Raw genomic sequence first — 17,471 nt, forward strand, 5'->3', positions numbered from 1 at the left:
TTACTGAAGAAGGGAAGGGTATAGAGGGTAATAGTTGGTGTGAAACACTTTTTAAAAAAACTAATTTACACTTATGTAACATGTTTACTAAATGTTTTATAAATCTCTGAAAGCCACACTAAACTTCTGATCTTTAAGCAGTTCTCCCACTGACACAATTAGTTTACCCTCAACTGACTGTAGTGTATTGGGTCTAAACTAAACTAAAATAAACATGAAATCAGTGTTTTCCATGTGGTAATTTTGAAACTTCCAGGTATAAGAAAAAAATTAATGTCTCCTTCTTAATCAAGAGATTGTTAATTGATCACACATCTGTTGTTAATTGATTGGATATTTGCTGATATTTCATAATTCTATTTTTAAACTCTTTTCTGAAGTGTCTTGGGCATTTAGAGTGAGGACAGAAGTACGAAGTGTCTCCATTACATTGCTCACTTGCTTAGTTAGTCTGCTGCATTAGTCAGGGTTTAGTCGGCTAGGAATTAGTTAGTTTCCAAAGACTGGAAGACAGATATACGAGCTAAATCAGTTCAGTATTTACTTTGAGATGCCTTTGTAGCTGCTCTTCTAAAACGGCTTCAAGTTTTTATGTATTTGGAGAACAGAGTTTAGCAAGTGAAGTTAGTCATGGTTTTTCTTTTCTGTCTTAAAGTGCTCCTGTGCAATTTTGGTGAGTGGTGAACTAATACACAATGAACATTTATTGAATTGGAAAATTTGTTACTAATTATACAGCCAGTAATAGACATGATGGCTTGATTAAAGTATCTGTTATGTAATATAGCAGAAGTAAATTTTAAACTTAAGTATTTTAATTATTAGGTGGAAACGAACAGTTGCAGCCAGAAGGTCAGGAAGATTTACGAGAATTACTGAAAAAAACACTGGAATTCTGTTTATCAAGGTATGTATACACCTAAATGTAGCAAACTGGAGGATAACCAGCGAGATCCAGTACCTAACTTCGGATGTATGTTAATATATTTCTCAGCTGTCACTTAAAACTGAGTGGAAAGGATGAGAATTTGGGGGAAGTAACACAAAATTCCGGAGTATTGTATTGATGTACCTCTTAAAGCTTACATGAAACTTTTGGGCCTAAAAGATAAGCTAGCAAATACATTGTTTTGAAGTGAGAGTAGTTACAAGCAATTACAGATCAGGTGAATTTTTATGACTGCTACTGTTTTTTTGCAAATTAAAACTGAGTAACTTAAGCCATTTGGTAGGCTTTGTTTAAGCTAATAATTTTAAAATTTGCATTGATACAAAGTAGGATTTTTGTATGTGCATCTGTAGATCCCTTTATATTTTAAGTTAAGGATCAATTTAAAAAGAAAAAAAAAGGTAGGGGCTCTGAATCATACAAATTCCGGTACAGACTGATGCAAGATCTTCAAAGCAGCTTACTCGTACTTAATTATTCTCAGTGCTTGTGTCTAGATAAAAACATCCTAAACCACATGTCTTAATAACCTAAAATAATTCCTAATCTGTATACTCCTGCATAACCAGTTACAGTCAGTGGTCATTTGAAGTAGTAAACTCCTAACAATATTACATGTTTGGGTGGGGGGTAATGTGCTGCTTGAACAGGAAGATGCCAGTACTGTTGCATGAAGGGAAAAAAAGACATTTTCATGTTTTCTAGGAAGTGAAATATAGTAGGTGAATGGACTGAGGAATTGGTGAAAATGCTGAAAACAAAATTTAGTTTAGGAATCTGGCTTGTACTATGTGATGAATTTTTTGTCTCAAGTTTATTGGCAAAAGTTACATCTGTGACATTTCCCAAATTTTTTTTCTCTCCCAACAGAGAAAATCTTGCCAGTGACATGTACCTTATATCACAGATGGACAGCGATCAGTATGTGCCAATAATGACAGTAGCAAACCTTGATCATGTCAAGAAACTCAGTACTGATATGGATTTGATTGTTGAAGTGCTGAGATGTAAGTAAAAATCTCTCAATGCTAGAAAGCATTCTGGCTGTTGCTGTAGGACTCTTAATCTGGATTTTCAATCTCTCGTCCTTTTTCTTGTTATGTATTGCAATAAAATGCCATCCTTTTTCTGTAAAGCATTAAATAGAGCACGCAGCTTCCAGTTTAGACCATCACAGTTAAGGACTGCAGTTTTATCAAAGCTACGTCATGTTTGAGGTATTGAGTAATCTGCGTAAATGAGAATAATGTGAGTTTAAATTGTGGGACATGGTGGGACAACACACGACTCGAGGGTTGTGATGGATGGTTATTGCCTGTTTCATAAAGGCAGGCAGGGAAGAAGAGAAGGAATCACACTCTATGTTAAGGAGAACCTTGAAAAAAATAGAAGTTGGCTGTGGCAATAGTGGAAGCCCTATCACATGCCTCTAGGTCAAGATCAGAGGGGTTGTCTCCAAGGGGGATCTTACAGTAGGTATCTGCTACCAACATCCCAACCAAGACAATAAGGCCAACAAAGCAGTGTTTGGGTCACTTAAGCAAGCTTCAGGTCAACAGAACCTGGTTCTTATGGGTGACTTCAACTACCCAGACAGTTGTTGGAAGAACAGTAGAGCAGCTCACATGTCATCCATCAAGTTCCTGCAATGAATGGAGGACTGCTGCTTCATACACGTGTTAGATGTGCCAACCAGGAATGAGGTACTGCTGGACTTGCTACTCACAAACCAAGAAAACCTGCTTTGTAATATCTCTGTGATAGCCTTGGCTGCAGTGATCATAATATTGTGGAGTATGGGATCCTGCTGAGCATGCTGAAGGTTAGTACTAAGACAAAGGTTTTAGATCTTAGAAGAACAAACTTCAGCTTGCTCAGAGCTCAGTTGGGAAGGATTCCATGGGAAGCTTCCGTGGAGGATAAAGGAGTTAGCAAGCACTGGAAGTTTTTCAAGAATGCTCTCCTGGAAGTGCAAAAACATTTCATCCCCTTTAAAAGTAAGGGAAGTAGGCAGAGCAAGAGACCCCCTTGGCTTAACTGCAGGCTTGTGAGTCTGCTCCAAGCCAAAAGAGAAGTGTACAAGAGATGGGGAAGCAGATGAATACCTGTTGAGAACTACAAGGGCATTGCCAAGGCATGCAGAGATGCAGTTAGAAAAGCAAAAGCTCAGCTGGAATTGAAATTGGCCAAAGGTATCAAACTACAACAAAGTGTTCTTCAGGTATGTAAACAACAAGCAGAAATACAAGGAAAATATTGGCCGCTGTTAAACAGCAGAGGTGAATTAGTCACCAACAATGCTGAAAAGGCAGAGGTTCTCAACACTTCCTTCACCTCTATCTGTACCAGCACTTTTGGGCTCCAGGCCTTGGGAACAAAAATCCAGGTTGATGCAAAAACAGACCCACCATCCATGAAGGAAGAGTTGGTATGTGAACTATTACAGGAGCTTGACCCCTGCAAATCAATGGGCCCTCACGTTATCCACTCAAGGGTGTTAAGAGAGTTGGCTGATTTTGTGAGGCTGCTCTCCGTAATCTTTGAGGAGTCGTGGAGATGGGGGGCCATCCCAGAAGACTGGAAGAAGGCTAATGTCACCCTCATCTACATAAAGGGCTTAAAGGAGGATCCAGGAAATTATAGGCCCATCAGTCTTACTTCAGTCCCTGGGAAGGTTATGGAGCTAATCCTCCTGGGGGCTATCACAAGTCAAATGAAGCACGTGATTGGGAAAAGCCAGCATGGATTCACCAAGGGCAAATTGTGCTTGACAAACCTGATTGCCTTGTACAACAAAGTAACCTGCTCAGTTGGCATGGGGCATTGATGTGGACATTGTCTACCTGGATTTCTCCAAGGCTTTTGATATGGTTTCCCGCAGCCTCCTCCTAGAGAAAAACTGATGTGTTACGGTCTAGATGAGTGGTCTGTGTGGTGAGTGGGGAACTGGCTAACGGGCTGCACCCAGAGGGTGGTAGTAAATAGCTCCTTTACAAACTGGCAACTTGTCACAAGTGTGGTCCGCCAGGGATCAATACTGGGCCCAGTGCTGTTCAATATCTTCATAAGTGATCTGAATGATGGGATCAAGTGTACCCTGATGATACCAAACTGAGTGGGGAAGCAGACGCAAGGGAGAGCCACCCTGCAGGAAGAACTGGATAGGCTGGAAGAGTGGGCTAACAAGAACCTTATCAAGTCCAATGAGGACAAGTGTAAAGTCTTACACCTGGGAAAATATAATCCAGGAGTGTAGCACAGGTTGGGATCTATTTGGCTGGGGAGCAGCTCTGTGGAAAGGGACTTGGGGGTCCTGGTGGACAGCAAGCTCAGTATGAGTGAACAGTGTGCTCCTGTGGCAAAGAAAGCCAACAGGATGCTGGGTTGCATCACCAGCAGAGATAAAGTAATTATCCCACTTTACTCAGCATTTGTCTGGCCACACCTGCAATACTGTGTTCAGTTTTGGTCCTCACTGCACAAAAAAGATGTGGACAGGCTGGAGAGGGTCCAGAGAAGGGCCACGAAGACAATCAAAGGACTGGGAAGCCTGCCACATGAGGAAAGGCTGAGAGAACTGGGTTTGTTGAGCCTTCAGAAAAGGCAGCTTAGGGGGAGACATTATCACCATGTTCCAGTATTAAAGGGTAGCTACAAAGAAGATGGAGACCCCCTTTTTAAAAGGAGTCACATGGAAAAGACGAGGGGTAATGTGTACAAGTTACTCCTGGGGACATTCCAGTTGGACACAAGAGGAAAACTTTTCACAATTAGAATAATCACCCATTGAAATAATTTCCTCAGCAAAGTGGTGGATTCCTCAACATTGGACACTTTTAAGATTCAGCTGCACAAGGTGCTGGGCCATCTTGTCTAGACTGTGCTTTTCCCAAGACAGGTAATACCAGATGATCCTTGAGGTCCCTTCCAACCTGGTATTCTATGATTAAATTCTCAGAAAAGCCTACTGGACATTACCACTAAGGTAAGAATCAAAAAAGAACATGACTCGATGTGTGCCTTAGAAGAAAAAGCTAATGAACTGGGATTTTCTAGGCTGGAAGAGTAGCAAGAGTGTGGAGATTTCAAGGAACATGTCTACTCAGTTTCATATGTCTGAAAGTATCCTCAGTGATCTTCTGCTTGTTTCTTAATGTTCAAAAATATTTGAAGTTTAGCACAAAAAGCTTTGCATTGTAAAACTGTCCACCACATCTTTCAGTGTGCAAAGCTATTATGCTTGCTGACATCTAATACATGTTTTTGTCTTTTCTCCCTCAGCATTGCCTTTAGTCCAAGTGGATGAGAAGGGAGAAAAAGTTAGGCCAAATCAGAATCGCTGTATTGTGATTTTACGTGAAGTACCCGAATCCACCCCCATTGAAGTAAGTGTTTAATTGTTCAGTAAAGAATGCTTTTCCCTTAGAATTTGGAAGTTAAGATTTCTTCCAGATTTCAATAAGCATATCGCATTTCCTACTACATTGTTAGTTTCTAACGATGTTTTTAAACCTTAGTTTATTGTGTGTGTTTGGATAATAAATACATTTGATAGAAGCATGTTGCTTATAGGAAGACTGTGGTAAAATCTGTAGCTCTACAGAGGGCTGAAAAACTTGACAATGCTGTGTTTGGTAGAGATACCATAATTTTCTTGGACTCTGGCTTATCCATATTACTTAGTGCTTCAGCTCCTTGGATAAATAGCAAGTGAAGATGAGGGAAGATAAGTCTTAGAATGGAAAATGCTACTGCTGCACCTTGAAGCTTGTTAGGGTGAAGTACTTGAAGCTTTGCAAACCTTACCATAATGGTGAGGGTAGAGGTGTCAACAAGTCACAAATGATCTAGAATGTGATTGTGTGAAATACACTCAATGCAACTCTAATGTAGCTGGGACTATGACTAATGGAAAGACTAGGAAAAAAATTATTGGGCCATAGATAAAACTATCTTGAATTTTCAAAAAGGAGGAGGACACACAGATTCTTGATGATGGGTAGATATTTTAATTTCCCCTTTGTTTAATTTTACAAGGAAGAATAAAGATTCTGAAAGAGCTGCTCTTCTTAATGGTCTTCATATAAAAATAAAAAGTACTGCAGTTTAAAAACTCATAATAAAGAACTAAGTGGCGTTAATAAACAGGAGCACGAAACAAAATGCTAAAAGGAATTGGAGGGAGGAAGTTAGATATGCTATATACATAACTTAAAAATATCAGTGGCTTTTAGCTTTCTAAATGAAATATAACCTTTCAAAGACTGCCTAGCTTTTAATATTATAGATTTGGTTGGTTGGTTTGGTTTTTCTGTCATCAGTTTGTGAGGTTGGATATATTAGCACGGGATGGTTGCTCTTAAATGCTTAACAACAACAAAGTTCTGAGGAGTCTTAATTTTCAAAAAAGGTGGTCTGAAGTGAAGTGTTTTATATGTTACGTGTTTACATTTGCCACACTGGAAAATCTATTAAATCTGGCCAGGTAAGTCTAGGATATGTTTTCTGGCGTAGCATGGTCAGGCTCATTTAAGCAGCAAAGTTCCAAAATACTGTAAGGCCTCCCAGGCTGGATTGCTTTTTGCTGCTGCTCGCCTCAGCTCTGTGGCAAAAAGAAATATATATGGAAATGGATTAAAACAAATATAAATTCCAACGTGTGTTTTTTCTGTAGGAATTAGCTGATTGTTTTTGAGGTAACATAAACCCTGTTTCAAATATATTAATCTGTACACACTTTGAGTTAAAGTGTATCTTCAGGTGTCTGCTCAAAGGGTGGGGTTCTCCTATCCTATGCAGCATGCACAGATTTTCATGTGGCTTCATTGTTTTGGGGAGAGGGGAGAAATGGACATTTTTCTGTACTTGATGCCAAATTTAGGTGCCTCTCTATGGCCTAAATAGCTTATCTTCCTTGATTTAAAGGGATCAGGCAACTTCTATTTGCAGTATGGCCTTAGACAATGCTTGTTCGAATTCATTCTGTCTACCTAGTGGAGTGATTGGACAGAGCTAACACTACTGCAGGTGTTCCGAAGTTCAGTTTTGTTTTGTAAGCCTGAAAGTGGTTTTCATCTTTCTTACCTAGAGTTCCAGAATTCTGCACGTTAAATTGATGTTTTCTTCTGTCCATCCATTTTTTTTCTCCCACTCTTTTCTCTCCCTTCTTATCAAAACCACTTTTTCTTAGGAGGTTGAAGCACTTTTCAAAGGAGATAATTTGCCTAAGTTTATCAACTGTGAGTTTGCCTATAATGACAACTGGTTCATCACGTTTGAATCAGAAGCTGATGCACAGCAGGTAACGCTTTCTGAAGCATTTTAGAATATAACAGTAAATAAGGGTGGGATGTGGGTGGATTGACAGGTCATAAACTGCATTACAAATGTATAGCAATTTAAAAAGCAAAATACCCAAACATCTGAAAACCATCTTCCCCTTAGCTAATGTCTAGTTATCAGTTAAACATAACCTTGTAAGAATTTTATCTTGTTTGCCTATGCTGGCTTCCTAGACAAATCTTTAATTTTTTTGTACTTAAGAACATTGATCTTTTGGATGACACATTTAAATGCTTCAATCATAGGAGTTAAAATCCTGTTTTAATGCTACTGAAGCACTTCTGCAATGGTAACTTAAATCTTGCCAAATGCAGTTTACATATGAGGGTTTTCCATAGTCTAGCAGACACTTCAAGAATTATTGTTAGGTTTAGCCTGTCAAAACTTAAGTTTCCTTTGTTTAAATTATATTTGACAAATTTTATAATTACTTTCTTTAAAGGCTTACAGATACCTTAGAGAAGAAGTGAAAACTTTCCAAGGAAAACCAATTAAGGTAAATAGAGCTTTATGGGTTTTTGGGGGGCATGTGTGTGTATATGTTCTGGTTTTTGTGGGCCTCACTGTGTTTTCTAATATAAATTTTAAGTGGTCCAATCTCAGCAGCCATTTGACCTGGAGATGGGTTTCGAAATGTAGCACAAGCCATTTTACTTCTCCTTTTCCTCCTTTCTGGCAGCGGTATATCTGTCCTAGCATCAGGCCAGCAGGGAAGCATTCATCTGTTCCTGCCTTCCTTGAAGGAGAAAGCAGTGACTGACAAGCATCCAGTAAAAGTTTGAGAGCTGCTAGTTGGAACCATCCTGATTTAATTGGAAAGGTTGCTGTAATAAATAATCTAATCTCCTTTGCAGGCAAGGATAAAAGCAAAGGCAATAGCTATAAACACATTTTTGCCAAAGAATGGATATAGACCTCTGGATATGAACCTTTACACGCAGCAGCGTTACACAACATCCTTTTACTTACCTCCAGTATACAGTCCCCATCAGCAGTTTCCATTGTACAGCTTAATTGGCCCACAGACCTGGTCAGCCACACACAGCTACCTTGACCCTTCATTGGTAAGTCTCTTGATTATGAAACAGTTGCATTCTTTTCAAAGTTGGTATTATTTTCTTATGAAGTCTTGAGGTGTAAAAAGCATATGTATTCTGAAGAGGGGAGTTGAAGGTACTGATTCTTCTTAAAAAACAGTTCTTCAGAATTCTTTCTGTGGTGTACAAGATTAATTACTTGAAAATTGCATCTGGTCTCAGACTACAGTGTGTTTCTCTTAACCTTTTAGTTTTTGAGGTAGTTCTTTACTAAAGGTTATTAATTAACCATTATCAAAAGAAATCTTCAGTAAAGACTTCTTTTAGAAATGGTTAAAAGCCTCTTTAGAAATTAGATCTTCAGAATATTATATGTGAATACCAGAAAAAGCAATTCTGGTATGTACTGAATAAACTTAATGGAATCAGATAAATAAGGATAACTTAGTATCTTGATCTTCCAGCAGGAAAATAAGTCCTAGGTTAACATGCTGAATTACCCTATTCAGCATGTTCTTAAAGCAAAATATTTTCTGTGCAAAAGTAACATCTTTTTTGGCCATAAAAAATAAAATTACTTTTGCTAATAAAAATAATTCACTTTTAAATTGCTTAATTTTAAAAAGTTTTCTTAAAGGGGCTATTGGTAAGCCTTAGAGCTAGGGTGGTAGCAGTAAGTCTTTAATATACTCTAATAGGACATCTTCTGCATCCTGCAGTGCTGCTTTTCGTCTCCTCCATTGTGACAGTCGCATCAGAATTACCTTGGCCCCTTTTAGTCTGCCTTTGTTATCCTACAAAAACTAATATGAATATAGTTTTCTGTAATGACTTGGAGACTAAGGTTGTCCTATGTGGAACCTCTTTCTCCCTTCTAAATGCCTCTTTACTTGCGGCTGAAAGAAACTAGGGTAGCAATGCTCAAAACTGGAAGCATTTTGGAGGTTTTTTGGCAGAGGATCAAAGTGTCCTTGAACAAACTTGAGCAAACTTCCGGTGTACTGAACAGCAAGCTAATTAAAAAGTTGGTGTGCTGAACACTTCCCACACAGGGAAGGTAGCCAGAACCCTTGCAAGGGAAGGCTTTTTAAGGGGGATGAAGAATGCAGAGGAGACAAGGTAGCATAGTGAATGATGTTATTCCAGGAGAAAACCACATTATTAAGCAGCAATGAGTGTGATTCTTCCTCTAGATAAACCAAGACTGACTATTGCAGTCTTGCTGTGGGATAGTAAAGTAGTTGGATGGCACTGGTGTAGAAGACAAAGCTTAATTGGCCACAGGTTCAAGCCCAGCATTGTGTGTGTCTGCCCTACATCATCTTGGAACTTCTAGTATTCCAGAAAGCTTACTAGTCCTGGGCTTTGGGGGAAGGTATTACAAGTTTGCCAGCATTAGAGATCTCATACCTTTCCTAGTAAAAACAGAAAATTAACTAGCAGAGCTTTGCCTCCCACCGTTTTGCAGCATATTGTCATTGGTTAGCTGCATTTCGTATATGTTAATGTAATACGATGTTTCTTGAACTTTTTATAGGAAGAGCTATATTTGAATAGAAACTTCTTGTGAGGAGAACAGGGACCACCAGGCATAATGACACAGGAATAATTTTCAAGGGACAGGGTTGCAGTTTGCATGTAGATACACGTGTGCAAATATAGCAGAAGTTTCTCTCCTCTTTTGCTTTGGTAGAAACACTAACAGTGCTTTGTCTCATCTCTAATTTGAGACTAAATACACCCAGCAGTGGTATAGTTAGTTCTGAAACTAGAATATGGCAACACCTGTCGTCAAAATTCTAAAACTACCTACTTCTTCATCAAGTACTTAATAGTATTTGAGGAAAGATCTAGTTTGTCCTGCTTGTAAAAACAATAGGTGTACTTTTGATGAGCCAGATGACTTCTGTGGAGAAAGCAAATTGATGCTTTTGGTATTATTGGAAAATGAAAATTATATTTTCCCTTCAGAAAGATCACCAATCCTTATAGAGAAAGAAGAGGTAAATATTGATAGTGTCCTTTTAAGCAATGAGTTAAACTTGTTTTCCTTTAGTATGTTCAATGTTTTCTCATTATTTGGGTTCAGTAGTTGCCTACTAGCTTTGATTGAATTTTACAGCATTCAAATTGTAACTATTAAATCAGAAAGCACTTCAAAACAGTATTTTGATGAAACTTCCTAAAATAGCTTTATTAAACTCCTAATGGCCTATTTTTGGAGTCTGCAGTAGCATTTGCTGTCATGTGTGCTAGGTTAGACTAACAGTAGTTTGGCATGACAGCTTAAGTGTTAAATTTCATTTTTCATTGATTAGTGTTTTGCTTTAATTTTTGCAAGAAAGGTTAGACTTAAAGATACCTGTATAGGAAACAGTCTTAATCCCAGCTGTTTCTCATTGTTTAATTAAGTGTAGAAAGAGTGCTACATAGAAGTCTTACTGTTCTGCATTTTAGGTATTTTCAGGGGGAGAAGATGAGCAAGCATTTGCTGTTGGTAATAATAACATTTTCTAAACGAAGCTCCTTCATACATTTATAAAAAAAAAAGAGAAAAGTGTGGTAGTGAGGTTGCAGAAATTACTATGAACATGCTTCAGATTTTGAGATATCATGTTAATACAAGACATTGATCTGCACCCACCCCAAAAAATCTGTTGCTAATGTTGCTTCTTCAGGTGACAAGACAGTAATTCACACCTAGAATAAGGTGGTAAGATGTGAAAAGAATCAGAGGTCTACTTAACATCCACTTATTCTCTAGGCTTTATTTAGGTATTACGTGGAAGATAAGTAGGATCAGGAACTAAAAAGACATTTTCTTTTTGGGGAGGGATTCACATATAAATTATAAGAAAAACAATTACATATTGTTTAGGTTAGAGGGTCTTTGCGGAAGAAGTATCTCTGTAGTCTGAAGTCATGCATGGTATGGTGCGAAATAGAAGGAGTTACTTAACTTACAGCCAAGAGGTTTTTTTGGCTCTATGTTTTTTCAGTCCTCTTAACAAATGTTCTGTTGCTGTTCGAGCCAGTCTTATACGTACTACCCTGCATAGAATGACATAAAATATGGGGTTAAGAAAAAGCGGTACTCGGTTTGTTTATAATTATGACCATGCAATATATCCTTTAGGTAACACCATTTCCAAATACTGGATTTATCAATGGGTTCACATCTCCAACCTTCAAGCCTGCTGCTTCTCCATTGACTACACTCAGACAATATCCCCCCAGGAACAGGCAAGTTGAGCCATCTTTTAACAATACTATTTTATTATCTGGCATGTGGGGTTTTAATCTTCTTATTTTAGTAACACCAGCCAACTTGAAAATACTTGTGAAATTGAACCTGGTGCAAGGTTAAGTGAGGCCAAAGGGCAGATGGTGCTGCTATTGTTAGTGGATGTACTGTTTCTAAATGTAAATGGACTGTCTGAAAGCTGAGAACGTGTCTGTTCCATGATTTAGGGTATTCAGATGAAATATTCTGAAGGATGGCATGTGATCAGCAGGATTATTCATACAGTATTTTCAGTTTCCAGTAGTTTTTAGTAAAGGCATAGCTGAAAGTAGACAGTGAAAAGGTTAATTTTGATGAATCACATGACCTGTTAAGGTGAATATTTATCATTCTTACAAATGAAATATGCAATAAAGGACTAAATGTTTTGCTGCTTCTAAATTCTGTGTATAGACTTAGGCCTCAGAAGATATCTCATAGTACGTATGTTGAAATGACTTTTGAATTTGTAGGAATCCTAGCAAGTCTCATATACGACATACAATACCCAGTGCAGAAAGGGGACCTGGGCTTCTAGACAGTCCTACAATATTCAACTTTTCTGCTGATCGTTTAATCAATGGCGTCAGGAGTCCACAGACGCGGCAGCCGGGACAAAACAGGACACGGATGCAGAATGCTACTACAAGCTATACCAAGAGGGAAGTAGGAACTGGACGGATGGAACAGACCAGCGTTGACTCATCTCCTGGATTAGGTAGAGGAAGGTGAGTGTATTCTGTAGTTGTCCTCTGAACAACCTGGTATTGCTGCTTCTAAACTATTTCTTTTAGTAAAGCGGTATGGTACTAGTACTGTTCTCATTACTATTTTAAACTGAGACTGTGTCTCCTCAAAGCTGAAATCTTGGAAAGTACTTAAGAGAAAGTGCTAAATATAGAACAAATGCCAAGTGAACTTGCATGCTTTCCTACCAAATGAAAATCATTAATGGCAACTGATGAACGATTTACAGCCATAAGATCTAATCCTCCATCCTTTTTTCATCTGTTGTAAGAAAGTTTTTGCATATTATTTGATGACTTCAATGAAGCTGTTGTGCCCATTCCATTGTTCAGCAGTGTAGATTGTGCAGCTGAACCTGTACTAGCAGTCCTCATTGTTAATTTTTTCAATTGAAAGATCAGAATTTTGCCCTAATCAGACATTTACAACAACAAAAATGATGGATTGGTATGGAGGGGGGGAAAAGGATTACATGCAACTAAGAAAACTGTTGTTATGCAGTTTAAAAAAAAAAAAAAAAAAAAAGAAAGAAAAGAAAAAAAAAAATCCAGAAAGAACCAAACCAAAAAAACCTCACTCAGGGAGCTGAAAATTGGTGTCACCAATATTAATATAAGAATTTAGCAGGGTTATCTTGGAACTTCTTAAATACAGTACAGTTTTAATAAGTGCTCTATAAAAAGTACTGCGTAGCTTTGTTTAATGATGCCTGTGTTTGTCTCCACGTAAATCACATTTTGAGTGACTTACTGAATTGGAAGATAACTCAAGTCTTTTGCAGATGATGCTATATTAGACTTGTACTGTATCCCTGCAAAATTAAGTGGGGATTTTGTGCAAAGACTGTAATACTTTTCTAAATCTAATTTGCCAAACTGTGTTATAACTAGTGGATGAAAGTATGATTGAGGACATAGGAAACAAGATTGCTCAAACTATAGACTACAAAAATGTACAGGAATAGTCAGTACTTGTATTCAACACCGAACATCAGAATATAAATCTATTTAGAGTATTGAAAGTCAAACATAAAACTTAGAAAATATATTGAAACTGAGTTAGAATGCATTGCAAATTTTAAACTGATGCTTGGAGGGGCTTTACCTGAAGTAGGGCTGGGAGAGAAGCGCTGAAAATGTTTTGGAGGGGCTTTACGTGAATTGAAAATAGTTAGCCATATTTCAAAAGTTACATAGGTATCAAAAAAAGAAAAAAAGACAAAATTAAAGCCTTTACTTTGGATATTGAAAGGTTTTGTCTAAACCTCGTATGTATTTGGCACTGAGACGCTTTTAATACAGGAATTATTTGTAACCAGTGTATTCTTATGCTGACTTGTATAAGATCTGTACCTTTATTTTAATGAGAGCTTGCTAGAAATTTTTACCTAAAACATTTTTTTCTAATAACCTGTCTAGAATGAAGATGGATGAAATAGCAATTTGAATTAATTTTTCCTGTTTTCACCAATTGCCTTCCATTCATGTGTAGGCAAGGTTCTGATAACTGCTTTCTTTCCCTTTAGGAAAAACTCATATGGCTACCGAAAGAAGAGGGAGGACAAGTTTACAGTGAGTGTTCATGATCATATTCATCCGCAATAAAAGTAGGGTAATAAGGCAATAGTATGGATATTATGTGGAGTAGCAGGTGAGATCAGTTATTGCACAAGCAGTTGTATGTCACAGTTGACTGAAGACAGCAGCTCCTAAGTCACGAGTTTACTGCATTTGAGTATCACAGAAGATTGTCCATCAGTGCAGAAGTCAGGAAAAAGTTAAAATTACTGCTTTAAAGTAGCAAAAAATTTCCATCTTAGTGTTACTTTTTTCAGCATACCAGTGTTCATGTTAAGGGAGAGCTAAACAGCTAAGCTAAAATTCAAAACACTTGATACTTGATTATCGTTCATGTAGACATTGAAGAACATTTTATAGATCCATGTGTCCTAATGTGTAGCTAGAATATTAGTTACTAAATCGTCAATTCTGTTTCTTAATGCCTCTCAAGTACCACTTGGTAAGTGTATACTAACACTATTGAAATATAACAGTTTTGCTAAACTTAAATTCAAGGCGAATACCTAAATAGCCTTGATGCTTGAAAAGGCTGGACTAGACATTGTATAGAAGAAAAAAAATGTAATTTTTTTTGGTAGGACTTAAAGTTTGATTTGATAAAACCAGACACTTCTCTGCAATTCATTTTTGCCACACATGGCTTGTTCATGAAGTTGAACTGGATTATTTCCTTATTCATGTCACAATTGCAAAGTAACCCCACTGCATGAGCCATAACACTTTCTTAAAGGTCTAGAATCGTTGCATTTGTGTATTTGTGGCTCCTGCTGTTGAGTAGCCTTAGGGGATTTGGATGAAGGAACATCAAGGTTTGGAAAGTATAAAACAACAAGCGGTTCCTTGCCTTCAGTTGCTTTTAGTTCTTGTCAAACTTCTCAAAACTCAGTGAGATCAGATTACATGTAGGATTCTCAATACTTCTTTCTTTTGCCCTTTCGAAGCTGCTTGAATTTTTAGATTGATGTTTTCCTATCACCTTTTTTTTCTGTCTTTGAAAAGAACAAAGTGGTACAGGTTAGGCCTGTGAGTGGCTGGACTGAAAGGATTACCTTGAACACACTTACTGAGCAGAGAGGCTCTTCTGACTCAGCTGAATTTCAGGTTATTTTAACTTCGAATGTAAAACTGGTAGACATGACTTCTTTGGAGACGCACAGTTCCCTTCTCTCATCACCAGGTTTTAATTGCAGCCTGTGCAGCCAGGTTCCTTCTAGTCTCTTCTGGCCCATGAATCTTTAGTCTGTACTGTCCAGTGATGCAGTTTGAACAGAGGTGAGAGCTGCTGCGCACCCACAGCTGTGTACACTGGGAAGGAGCATACTCTGAAGTGAAAGACTAAAATTTGACTGCTTTAAACTGGAAATAATTGAATCCAGGATCCTCTTTCTTGTGTGATGCTGTACTGATTAGTGTATGTAGGACATCATTACAACCAGTTGTATTTGAATGGAGTGATGGCTTCTTTAGATTTTCTTTTTTTTTTTAAAGGAAAAATAATAGAGAGTATACATGCTTGCATGAGAGAGCATGAAACTTTTTGATCTGATTGTATCTGAGGCTATAGACATAAGCAAATTACTCAACTTGTCATAACAAGTTGACTTGAGAAATTGTATGCAGTTGGCAGCTTGAAATCCATTTAAGCCCTCCCTGGTCTCATGAATTTTAAGATGTTGATGCTGCTTGTCTCTTAATATGTTGGGGTTTTTAGGACTCCCCTGCATAACTGAAAATGTTTGTAACAAATATAAAAGCATTATCTATTGTAGGACTTCAGTCTCCTTTAAGAAAACTAAGTGCTGTGATTTGAAGAACTGTTGTAAAAAAATAAACAGATAAAGGTTGTTCCTCTTGCAGTTTGAGCTGGATAAGTGTAGTCTGTCTCCATGACTCTTTGACAGGTCACCTGACTTCTGGCTCTGCAGCCTCCATTGCTGTAGCACTCTCAAACTGTGTTATGGGGGGTAATGCTGGGTCTTTAGCAGTCCCAAGAGTTGCAGTTGTCCTTGCCTCTGTACTTATTCTTTCCCTACTTCCCTCTCGACACACACTTCTTTTGACATAAACTGTAGTTTGTGAAAAGACCTAGGGGAAAAAAACAGTAAGTAACGCAACACCTTTCTGTCTGGAAGCATTGTTCTCAGATTCAGACCATCTTGGCTATATACCTGTGAATATTTTCCTTTTCAAAATAGCAATCATCTCAAAGACTGCTTTGCATTGGGTATTCTGCAGCAGAGATAATCTTAGCACAGGCCTGAGCACAGTTACTTCGTTTACATGATGTAGATGAAGTTAATTTGTGACTTCAGTTACAGCATATTACAAAAGGAATTTTATTTTTTCAGTGTAAATAGAATTTAGCTTTACAAATCGTTACAAGCCATCCTCACAAGTGATCTTTAACTGTGGTACTCTTAACTCCTGAACTGCTGTCTGTAGTGCAAAATAGTTGCATTTAGCCCAGTGATTATTTTTTTTTTCCTGGGACATCGTTTTTCTTCTTAGATTTAGTTAGAAGAACTCTCCCTCTTTCAAAAATAATTCTGGCCTTTGTCTTTGCATTTTTACGAAGTGACCATATAAATTCATATTAATTAGATGAAAATTGCTGTTGCTTGCATGACACACAAGGCATGCTGTCTTGCTATTTCTTAATATATCTGAACATGATATAGGAGTCTTGCTGACTCCTGACTTTCATTTAGAATGTTACACAATGGGCTTTGCATTTTCACTATATTGTGATATCTCAACCAGTCTGTTTTCCTTTCTATGTTAGTGTAAATGTCCGTCATGAAGGAAGGGTCGGCAAGAAGACTTCTCTTACTATACCAGTATCACTAAAGCGTATGCATATGAAATTTTTAAGAATGCTTATGCCATCCCACTTAAATAATAGTTAAATATTTTAAGGGCAACAGTGGACAATGAAAGCTTCTATTCGTCGGTACTGTGTGGTTTTCTTGGGAGGTGGGATGGGGGAGGCCTCTCTAGGGCTTCACAGATATAAATCAAATGCAAAATACAGTTTAGAGTCCCATGTCTGTCTTTTCTGTCATTCAGTGCAGTAACCTCAACATGTTATTTCTATTCCAGAGAGGCCAAACACAGTCTCCACCACCCCCAAAACCTCCATCTCCTAGCTTTGAATTGGGTTTATCTAGCTTTCCTCCATTACCCGGGGCTGCTGGCAATTTAAAGACCGAAGACCTTTTTGAAAACAGACTGTCCAGTGTGGTAATAGGAACGTCAAAAGAAAGAGTGAGTAGCCGGTGTTCATTTTTGTTCGGAAAACAAAGAATTGCATACCTCTTGTTTTCAGATTTGGTGGCTTATGCATAGAAAAAACTTAGGTTTTTTCATGGGTCATAAGAAATGCTTTTAAAAAACAGCTGTCAAGTGATGTGCCACTGCTTTCTTCACTTATGTCTTACAATTTGTTGGATATTCTCTTTGAAATGGTGTGGAATATGAGCACCAGTATAAGTAGGTGTTAATAGCAGAGATTTGAAAATATGCTCTTTGCTGTT

General features: G+C 37.8%; 1 protein-coding gene and 1 long non-coding RNA gene across 5 annotated transcripts in view; both read left to right on the top strand.

The window, feature by feature from the left end:
- The window catches only part of LOC126037894 (uncharacterized), a 158,716-nt gene that overhangs the window by 116,303 nt on the left and 24,942 nt on the right, over window positions 1-17,471 (top strand). The gene's annotated exons all lie outside the window — the stretch shown is intronic.
- LARP4B (La ribonucleoprotein 4B) overlaps window positions 1-17,471 on the top strand; it is a 60,344-nt gene that overhangs the window by 34,200 nt on the left and 8,673 nt on the right. For all 4 annotated transcript variants that reach the window (XM_049798799.1, XM_049798796.1, XM_049798797.1 and 1 more), the window contains exons 5-14: window positions 826-907; window positions 1,820-1,956; window positions 5,231-5,334; window positions 7,140-7,250; window positions 7,734-7,787; window positions 8,146-8,355; window positions 11,465-11,571; window positions 12,085-12,339; window positions 13,884-13,929; window positions 17,038-17,202. In XM_049798799.1, the coding sequence (XP_049654756.1) occupies window positions 826-907; window positions 1,820-1,956; window positions 5,231-5,334; window positions 7,140-7,250; window positions 7,734-7,787; window positions 8,146-8,355; window positions 11,465-11,571; window positions 12,085-12,339; window positions 13,884-13,929; window positions 17,038-17,202 (1,271 nt within the window). The remainder of the gene's footprint in view (window positions 1-825; window positions 908-1,819; window positions 1,957-5,230; window positions 5,335-7,139; window positions 7,251-7,733; window positions 7,788-8,145; window positions 8,356-11,464; window positions 11,572-12,084; window positions 12,340-13,883; window positions 13,930-17,037; window positions 17,203-17,471) is intronic.

Source organism: Accipiter gentilis, chromosome 4 (genome assembly GCF_929443795.1).
Source record: "Accipiter gentilis chromosome 4, bAccGen1.1, whole genome shotgun sequence".
NCBI lineage: Eukaryota > Metazoa > Chordata > Aves > Accipitriformes > Accipitridae > Astur > Astur gentilis.